Source organism: Helianthus annuus, chromosome 4 (assembly GCF_002127325.2).
Source record: "Helianthus annuus cultivar XRQ/B chromosome 4, HanXRQr2.0-SUNRISE, whole genome shotgun sequence".
NCBI classification, from domain to species: domain Eukaryota; kingdom Viridiplantae; phylum Streptophyta; class Magnoliopsida; order Asterales; family Asteraceae; genus Helianthus; species Helianthus annuus.
This window is the reverse complement of record NC_035436.2, coordinates 172640966-172651143: the sequence shown is the minus strand read 5'-3', so window position 1 is coordinate 172651143 and position 10178 is coordinate 172640966. Positions and strand designations below refer to the sequence as shown.

General features: G+C 42.0%; 1 protein-coding gene across 1 annotated transcript; it reads right to left on the bottom strand.

The window, feature by feature from the left end:
* Window positions 1-4461: 4461 nt before the first annotated feature.
* Window positions 4462-6447, bottom strand: LOC110911296. The gene is made up of 2 exons (XM_022155896.1): window positions 4975-6447; window positions 4462-4863 (listed from the first exon to the last, which is right to left on the bottom strand). Exons 1-2 carry the CDS (start codon window positions 6445-6447, stop codon window positions 4462-4464), a joined length of 1875 nt encoding a protein of 624 aa, XP_022011588.1.
* Window positions 6448-10178: the final 3731 nt, after the last annotated feature.

The window sequence follows — 10178 nt, the reverse complement described above, 5'->3', positions numbered from 1 at the left end:
TAGGACGATATCGTTGAGAAGTTATCGGTCAGATTATAAAGTGTTGAGGATCAAAGAACTTTGATATCTGATGTCTACATATCGTCTATACTTCCGTTTAAATTTCAAAAGTGTTCGACACTTATGATTTAATTTCCAATGTATTTTATTGTTTTGTGTTCAATATCTTCGGATAACACATGCAATTTTTTACAAAGAAATAAATCACTAATGTTTGTGACGTATAAATTATTTTTGTGAAAATAATTATAACGCCAATTATACATTGTTTAACAGAATATGGTTTTAAATGGATAGTACATGAAAATTCTTGGACATAAACAACTTAAGAGTTGTTGTATTGACTAAATGTCAAAGACGAGACATCAAATGTGTAACTACATCATGAGAGAATAATGAAAGAACGTACTGAGATAAAATACACAAACGAGATTCATGTCGACATACTTCGTTAGAAGTCATTGGAAAATTCACAAGTGTGAATAATAAATCTTGCGAGATTTGTTCCAAGTGATCTACACGTAAATGTGTCTACCACTTGATTATTGTTAGAACGATATGGAGATTTTACCTTCGTTTGGGAGAGCATCCTAAATATACATATCTCCTAATGAATAACAATAATTGTGTGCAAATCACATATGGCAAAATTATGAATACCATGTTGTTGAGTGTCAATCTAGTTGACTCTATGTCACACATAATAGTGATTGTAGACGAGGAACATTCATCTTGTTGGTGATGAATGTGTTCACCAAGTGACTTAGATTAAGACTTATGTTTAAATCCTTATGAGTCAATGGTAAAGTGTTGGAGAAACAAGTTATGTTCCTTAAATGAATGATAAAATTTAGCTATGTGCCTCATTGGAATGATGAGAAAACTACAAGAAAAAAATATATGCATGAAGAATTCTTGGAGCAGTGGTGAAGACTTGAAGACCCATGTGTTGGGTACTTATAGAGATATCTTATCTCTATTCAATTTCATCACCTTCATATTATTATTTTCCACAAGTTCTAACACTATAATTTTATCCGGTGTAACCTCGGGCGCGTGGCCATTTCCGGCAGTACATACTACTTCAGTTGTTGTACCCTGAGAAATAGACGCGTCATCTTTAGTAGATGCGCGAAATATGTGAAGGGAAGCGTGTTGAACACGTGGCTCAGCCACAACCGTCAACATCAGTTTGTTCATTTTTACAGCCAAGAAGGATCGCACAAGGAGACGCGGTTCAAGTTCTCGTAGCAGAAATTGTACAAGAATACGCTTCTCAAGCTCTTGTCAAAAACAACGAATTGAATCGATTTATTTAAATATGTTGTATTTCATATTTAATTTTGTATAGATTTGTACACGGTATGGGTACTACCGTACTAAAATTTCTCAAAAATTATGTAAAGAGAGTATCTTTACAATTTTATATATTGATGTATATAATTTTTATTATAACTGTGACCCATTTCCTACATGGGTTGCAAACTAAGCCACTTTAATGAAGTTTGTATATGCATGGTGCAAGTAATCAAGTATAAATATAACTGATTTTATTTCATAATATTTTTAACTTACAAATAATGCTATTTTATATATAAGATGGTTTATATATGTGGCAAGTTTGGTTTGGGTTAGCATGCGCACGTGATGGGTGCAAGTGATGAGTGATGCTCTATGATACACCGTCACAAGGGGTGTATCACTTGATGATGGGGATGGAAATCGTGATAGTATCGTGGTGTGATGGTTTGTGTTGTGTATGTGGATTTGACTTTGATGTTAAGGTGTTAAGTTGTGATTGAGTGTGGTATTTATAAAAAATAAAAATAAAAACTGAGTGATGGAATGTGATGATCATTGCAAGTATAATAGAGTGAAATGTGATAGAATGTGATGGAATGAAGAGTCAAATGGTGATTAAGTGTGATGAGTAATAACCACCCATGTATCTTTATAAATAGAGTTTAAACTTTAAAGATGAAAAAAAAAACTTAATATGGTTTAGTTGATACCTGGCAATAAAAAAAACTTACCTTGGTGTTTGTAACTTGGGTTTTTAACTTCTTATACACTGCCCTTCAAAAACAGACGTCTTACATCTAGTCGTAGGTTACTCTCATCTTCTTAGGAGTTCTTAATGAAAGTGGAATTACTCTCATAGGCGTAAGTTATAGACGTTTTGTGCCTAGCATAACTTTTAGTAACAGGTTTCCTAATGCGTCAATAATCTAAGGTAATGCATGGGAAATCCTTATACTTTCGATGGCGTCCCAACTCAAAGGGTTCCTGTTGTTCATCTTATCGCACGAGTTACGAGACGAATGATCAAATGAAATAACGTTTGATCTCCGGATTATAGATGTATACGTTAGGTTCATGATTGAAGAAACAGTGATCAGAATTGACCGGAATCAATCAGATCAGGTGTATAGTCTCTACATAAAAGGGTTAATCCTCTCGTTGATTCGGGGGTTTGGCTGAGTTCTTTCTCCGGTGATCACTGTAAAACAGAAAGCCATTAGACTCGTCACGGGGAGAATGGGGGTTCTCTCCGTGACCACCCTCCGCCGTGAGAATAAGTACAGTGATCTCGAGGAAGAAGAAGAAGTAGTAAAGTAAGAGTGAAGTGAAAGTAACCTGTGAGATCATACCTGCAGTGCTTTATTTATAGCCGTTTTTGGCGGGAAATTGGTGCGACGGAGAAAGTAACAGAAAGTGCTTTTCCGTTTGGTGGTTATTTTTCCTTCCGTTAATCTTTGTACACGGATCATGGGTCCTGATCAACGGTTGGGGAGTTGCAACGTGGAAAGCGGTTTTGGGTAGATCCTTCTCCAAGTTAATGCCATCATCGTGATTTAGATGAATGTCTAGGATTGTGCCACGTCATCTTCAGTTATAACCGAATGGCTATGCACGATGAGCATTTAAGGCTTCTAGAAGATCTACAGCTGTAAACCGTTATGCCCTTGCCACATGTCCATCTTGTTGTAACAGAAAAGGTTCCTTGTTTAAGTCTTGACTTCAGACGCGCGGAGATGTCTAGGATTTTATCTTCAAGTCTAACTGTTCCTTTACGCGAGCCCGCGCAGGGGTGTTAGTTAAATGTTTGTTTCTCCTTTTCTCCGGCGCGTGGTTATCGAAGACTGTTTTCTTCTACGTCTTGTTTGGAACCGCTGCACAGCCGCGCACGGTTTTGTTAAAGATGTTCTTGAAATAAGGCTATGGTATGGTCTTCTGCGCAAGGTTTTGGGGACCATACTTCATTATTGGTCTGTTTCTTTCCAAATCTTGTGTTAGGACCGCTGCGCGGCCGCGTAGGGTCTTCTTCAAGATGTTTTTGGAGTAAGATTGTGGTGTGGTTCTATGCGCCTGCGCAAAGTTTTTGGGACCATACCCCTTCAAGTCTCCCCAGTACAGTGTTGCTTCTATGCAAGTAGGTGGAGCACTGGACTATATAAAATGAGGTGTGCGCTCTTTGCTTTTTGTTGTTTGAGCAGCAAAGTTTGCTTGGCGCAAAGCAAAAAAGTTTGTGATGTTGACTAGCTATGCGCCGTGGAAACTGTGCGCGCGTGGATACGGTTGTTTCCTTGACTGTTATCAAGGATGTACAGTTACGTCCGCCTCCTGATGTGGTGAAGACCTTAGCGTATGATTATACGACTTGCGTGGAGGTTGTCCCAGCTAGTTTTGTTTGGGATGTTGAATCCGGTTTTCACTGGTCATTGTTGTGCCAATACTGTGTTGTGTTGCTGCGTTAGTGCCGCCGCACATTTTATTATTGTACTGTTGCACAACTTTGTTATTGTGTTGCCGCCTAAGTAACTGTATTAATGTGTTGTCGCACAACTTTGTTGATGTGCTATTGCACAAGTACTTATGTTTCTGTCTATTCTAGTTACAATGTTTGCATGGGTACGATAATTTGTTTAGGTAGGACAAATGAAGATGATATAAAGCTCATGTGTGAACGTAGGGCTGGACCTTGCACGTTATTTGTGACCGCGGACCGTTCATGAGACTTGTGTTATCCTAGTGTTTTTGTGCTTACCAAAAGGAATCGCATGCATTTGTAAAAAAACCGAGAAGCATAGTGGAAGTAAAACTTTGTATTGATTTGGATAGGGCGCAGAGGCCAGTAGATACAAAGTAGTTAATAAATACGATAATTATGATGCATATGCAAGTAATGACCATTGTACTGTATGCTGGTTGGCGTTGTATGTTGTCTAAGTACGAAGGGTCCTGGGGTTACATATAGCATCTGCGCAGCTGTTGCGCATTCCAGGTACGCGGAACGTCTGTTCCGTCGAGCCGTCGTAGGGTATTGGTGCCCTTTCCTATAACCTCATTAATGACGTAGGGCCCTTCCCATTTGTGCGCGAGATTTCTCAGCTTTTCAGCGTTTGATGCTTCGTTGTCTCTTAAGACGAAATCTCCCGGTACGAAAGTGCATATGCGTACTCAAGCATTGTAATATTTTTCCAGTATCGATTTGTGCCTGGCCTCATTGATGGCTGCGTTTTCACGTCTCTCCTCGAGTAGGACCAGGTCGATCCTGCGCTCATGTTCATTGTTTTGTTTTTCCATGGCTAGAATCCAAGGTGATGGGAGGCTGATTTCCGCCGGAATTACTGCTTCGGAGCCGTAAACGAGGCTAAATGGCGTTTCCCCCGTGCTAGTCTTCGGCATAGTGCGGTGAGCCCATAGGATACTTGGGAGTTCATCAACCCACCCCCTTCTTGCGGTTCCCAACCTTGCTTTAATGCCATCTACAATCTGTTTGTTGACGCTTTCAACTTGCCCGTTTACCTGTGGGTGCGCCACAGAGGCGAAACTATGTTCGATGCGCATTTCTTTCATCCACTTTTATAGATCGTCAAACGCAAAATTGGTACCATTGTCTGTGATAATGCGCAATGGCAATGGCAATCTGAACCGGCATATGATATGTTCCCAGATGAATTTTCTGATTACCATTGCGGTGGTTGATGCTAGGGCTTTGGCTTCTACCCACTTGGTGAAGTAATCCACGGCAACTATTATAAATTTTACTGTGTCCGGTGCGTCGGGAAAAGGACCTACTAGGTCAATTCCCCATTGCTGGAAAGGCCACGCTGCGGTTACTGGAACCAACGGGTTCTTTGGGCGAAGTGTTTTTGGAGCATGACGCTGGCATGATGTACACTTGCACAAGATCTCTACAGCGTCCAAATGCATACCGGGCCAGTAATAGCCTGCACTCATGATTTTTGCCACTACCATGCGTGGGCCAACATGGATTCCGCATAATCCTTCATGGATTTCCCGGACCAGATATTGCGCGTCATGCTTGTCTACGCATCTTAGGAGAGGACCCATGTAAGACTTGTGATACAAAATTCCATCCGCCATCTCATTATTTAATGCTTTGTGTTGAATTTTTCTTGCTTCTGTTTTCCCCTCCGGAAGAGTTCCATTTTGTAAATACATAATAATTGGGGACATCCAAGAAGGATTCCCAACTTCTATCACGTTCACATGTCTTAGAGGAATGGATGGGTTTGAGAGAACTTCAATGCGGACCTCTTTTGCCAGGTGCTTGAAACTTGTAGCAGCTAGCTTACTTAGCGCATCCACGTGCTTGTTCCCGCTTCTGTTAATGTGGATTATTTTGAAGGTCTGAAACTGATTGACCAGTGTTCTTGCCTGCTCGAGATATAAGGCCATTGCTTCGCCTTTTACGTCGTAGCGACCATTAATTTGTTCGGCTACCAACTTAGAATCGACATATGCTTCAACATTTTTTGCCCCTATTTTAAGTGCTAGGCGGAGACCTGCGAGGAATGCCTTATACTCCGCTTCGTTGTTGGTGCTTTTGAAATCTAGTCGAATTGTGTAGGTAAGTTCGTGGTTGTCGGGACTAACTAGGCGGAGACCAGCTCCTGCACCGTCATCGTTGGAAGTACCATCTGTATGTAGGATCCAGACCCTGTCGTCGAAGACTGGGGTAGGATTTTGTATGGCTTCGCATTCCTGGATCTTATCAACGGGAACTTCAGTAACAAAATCTGCTAGGACTTGGCCCTTGATAGCTGGGCGTGGCTTATACAAAATGTTATATCCGCCCAGTTCAATGGCCCATTTAGCTAATCTGCCCGTGACGTCTGGTTTGGACAAGATCTGTCCCAGATGGTAGTTGGTAAGGACAGTTATAACATGGCCAGAAAAGTACCTTCGCAATCTGCACGATGCGTGAACTAGCACGAGAACAAGTTTTTCCATGATGGAATTGCGCGTTTCTGGACCGGTCAACATTTTGCTGATGTAATAAATTAGAGTTTGGACTTCGTCCCTTTCGACCATCAACACTGCGCCAACTGCTACCTCTGATGCAGAGAGGTATAAGATTAATAGTTCTTCTTTTTGCGGAGCTCTTAAAGTAGGTAGTTGAATTAAGCATTCTTTCATTTGCTGGAAAGCTTTTTACGCCTCCGGAGTCCATTGAGATTGGCTCTTCTTTACGCAGTTGCATAATGTGCTGATGAATGAATATGGATTGGCAACATGATTTGCTAAAAATTGGTTGAGCGTCGCTAGCCGACCGGCTAGGCGTTGCATCTCTTTGATAGACGCTGGTGACGACATCAGCTGAATAGCCTCTGCCTTTTCTGGATTGACTTTGAAACCATCTTTGGTTATGATAAGTCCTAAGAATTTGCCTTCTTCCATTCCGAACGAACACTTTACAGGGTTCAGTTTTAGGTTGACTCTGCGCAGAGAGTCGAAAGTGCGATGGATGTTTGGGAGCATTGATTCTTCTTCGCGACTCATGATGACAAGGTCGTCCATATAGACTTCCACTGTCACGCCAATATCTTCCCCGAAGACTCTATCCATTAGGCTTTGGTAAGTGGCTCCTGCGTTGCGGAGACCGAAAGGCATTTTTGTATAACAAAATATACCTTTGTCCGTGTGGAAGCTGTCTTGTCTTCATCTTCTTCCTTCATTTGTACTTGGTGATATCCTTTGTAACAATCTAAGAAGCATTTCCAGTGGAAGGATGCTAAGGAATCCACCTTCTTGTCTATCTCTGGGAGGGCGTAACAGTCTTTTGGGCAGGCTTTGTTGAGATCCTTGAAATCAACGCACATAGGCCACCCACCGTTGTGCTTCTGCACCATTACTAGGTTAGCTACCCAGGTTTGATATCGAACTTCGCGCAGAATCCCAGCCTGAAGTAATTAAGCTATTTGCTCATTCATTTCGCGAGCCTTTTCCGGACCAAGGCTGCGCTTTCCTTGTGCTACTGGTTCTGCGGAAGGTCGAACATTCAAGCAATGTTCTGTTATTTCTCTTGACACGCCGGTCATGTCTGCTGGGGACCATGCGAAAATATCCATATTCTCAGATAGAAGCTCTTTTAATCTTGCGCGGATTGCTGGTGAGATGGCGTGCCCTAGTAGAATGGTTTGCTCAGGGTATTCATTGTTGAGTACCCATTTCTCTGGTTCGTTAGATGGAGATGGCTTTGTGGCCTTTACTGGTGGCTCGTCGTCTACATAAATCACTTCTTTGCTTGAATATAAAATTGCTACTCTGGGTTCTTTCGGAAAACCACAAGCAGCGTGTGGTATGGAGGTAATCATGCTAAACTCCCTTTGTGAACATCTTCCCAGCAGTACATCATGGCTTGATGTAGCTAGCATAACCATGAAATTGACTGTAACGGTGCGCGAGTGCTCTCCATCCAAGAATGTTACAGGAAAGGAGATTTGACCCAGCGGAAAGACGACTTCATTGCAGAAACCAGTTAAAGGGAAATTGACTGGTTTCAAGCGCGCGTTGTCCCCTGGGTCTAATTATTTAAAACATTGTTCGTAAATAGTATCCATAGAACTACCCGGATTAATGAACATGTAATCAGTATGGTAATGAACGAAGATACCAGTTATGATGACCGGCCATTCTTCTTGAGGACCCCCTGGTACGACAGGGAAGATTACTTTTTGTTCACGCCAGTGTTGGTTGTGGCTCCGTTTGTTGTTCTGTTTGCGCGAGGGTCCGCCTTGCACCATGTACGTTTGTTTCGTACTGATTTTTGGGTTGCTGTGGTCGTCTTCCACATTTTGTATCGTATAACTGAGTGTTTTCAGATATTTTCCGTCACTAAGCTGGGTGTCCCACTATTGTAATGGACGTGGGCCCAACGCTATACTATCAGATTTCTTCTGGGATTTATGCTCTGTCTGAGACTCCTGGTACCCGGATCTGAGATAGAGGAATTCGCGTCTGGTGCTGGACTGAGGGTATACCTCTGTGACTTTGGTCGGCATAGTCGAGAAGTCGTAATAAGGCCCTCTGGACATGTTTACGAGTCGCACCTGGGTAACACGTTCTTGTGCAAAACTTTCGTTCACGGCATTTTGGAATTTGGTAAACCAATGAAACGGAGTTTCCTCCGGAAGTAGATCTGGACTGTTCTGAGTTCCAGATTGAACTTCTGAGGTAACAGAACTGTGTTCCTCATGATGAATTTTGTTGTTGCTACATGATTTCCCCATAATTCCGTCGACCTGAAAAGCATGAGCCGGATCATCCCTGTTTTCAGATTGAGGACTTGACGGGTAATTTGTCGGAACTTCTGCCATAGGAAATAGAAAATGAGAAGAGATGAATCAAACGAGAAGATGAGAATGGAAATTGAAGAATCGGTGGGCGCCAATGAAGAAACAGTGATCAGAATTGACCGTAATCAATCAAATCAGGGGTATAGTCTCTACATAAAAGGGTTAATCCTCTCGTTGATTCGGGGGTTTGGCTGAGTTCCTTCTCCGGTGATCACTGCAAAACAGAAAGTCGTTAGACTCGTCACGGGGAGAATGGGGGTTCTCTCCGTGACCACCCTCCGGCGTGAGAATAAGTATAGTGATCTCGAGGAAGAAGAGGAAGTAGTAAAGTAAGAGTGAAGTGAAAGTAACCTGCGAGATCATACCTGCAGTGCTTTATTAATCGCTGGTGTTGGCGGGAAATTTGTGCGATGGAGAAAGTAACGGAAAGTGCTTTTCCGTTTGGTGGTTATTTTTCCTTCCATTAATCTTCGCACACGGATCGTGGGTCTTGATCAACGGTTGGGGAGTTGCCACATGGAAAGCGGTTTTGGGTAGATCCTTATCCAAGTTAGCGCCATCATCGTGATTTAGATGAGTGTCTAGGATTGTGCCACGTCATCTTCAGTTATAACCGAATGGCTATGCACGATGAGCATTTAAGGCTTCTAGAAGATCTACAGCTGAAAACCGTTATGCCATTGCCACGCTCCATCTTGTTGTAACAGAAAAGGTTCCTTGTTTAAGTCTTGACTTCAGACGCGCAGAGATGTCTAGGATTTTATCTTCAAGTCTAACTGTTCCTTTGCGCGAGCCCGCGCAAGGGTGTTAGTTAAATGTTTGTTTCTCCTTTTCTCCGGCGCGTGGTTATCGAAGACTGTTTTCTTCTATGTCTTGTTTGGAAACGCTGCGCAGCCGCGCACGGTTTTGTTAAAGATGTTCTTGAAATAAGGCTATGGTATGGTCTTCTGCGCAAGGTTTTGGGGACCATACTTCATTATTGATCTGTTTCTTTCCAAATCTTGTTTTAGGACCGCTGCGCGGCCGCGCAGGGTCTTCTTCAAGATGTTTTTGGGATAAGATTGTGGTATGGTCCTATGCGATTGCGCAAGGTTTTTGGGACCATACCCCTTCAATGAAAAAGAAATCTAGAATTATCATTGACACACATGCTCAGGAATTATTCTAAATTGTCAATCACTATGGTCTTTGGATTTCCTTATAGATATACATATCTATACAATCATACGTTTCATGTACTGTAATATACATATAATTCATAAGGTCAATGTATTTAACAGGTTCATATTTCCAAAAACAAGTCAGACATCAGGTCATGGTACTGTTTTGGGAATTCTGTAATTTTAACATAACATATACCCCATTTTACCCGGTCTCGCCAGAGAGGCAACCCCATCTTAACCGAACAAGCTGGAGAGTCTACCACACCATTAAGGAACAAGGAAATTAGTATTCACATGACAGATCATATTCCAGAACCAAGTAGTACCAATAAACAAGAAATAACAGTGGCCAAATGTTATCGCTTATTTATCATACTTGCAATGTTCTAGTCGTCATCCTCACAGCATA

Excerpts from the sequence above, each read along its gene's own strand:
- LOC110911296 (XM_022155896.1), bottom strand. The coding sequence starts at position 6,447 with ATGAAAGAATGCTTAATTCAACTACCTACTTTAAGAGCTCCGCAAAAA. Across the intron at positions 4,864-4,974 it reads TAGCATCAACCACCGCAATG|TGGATGAAAGAAATGCGCAT; the intron begins GTAATCAGAAAA and ends GATCTATAAAAG.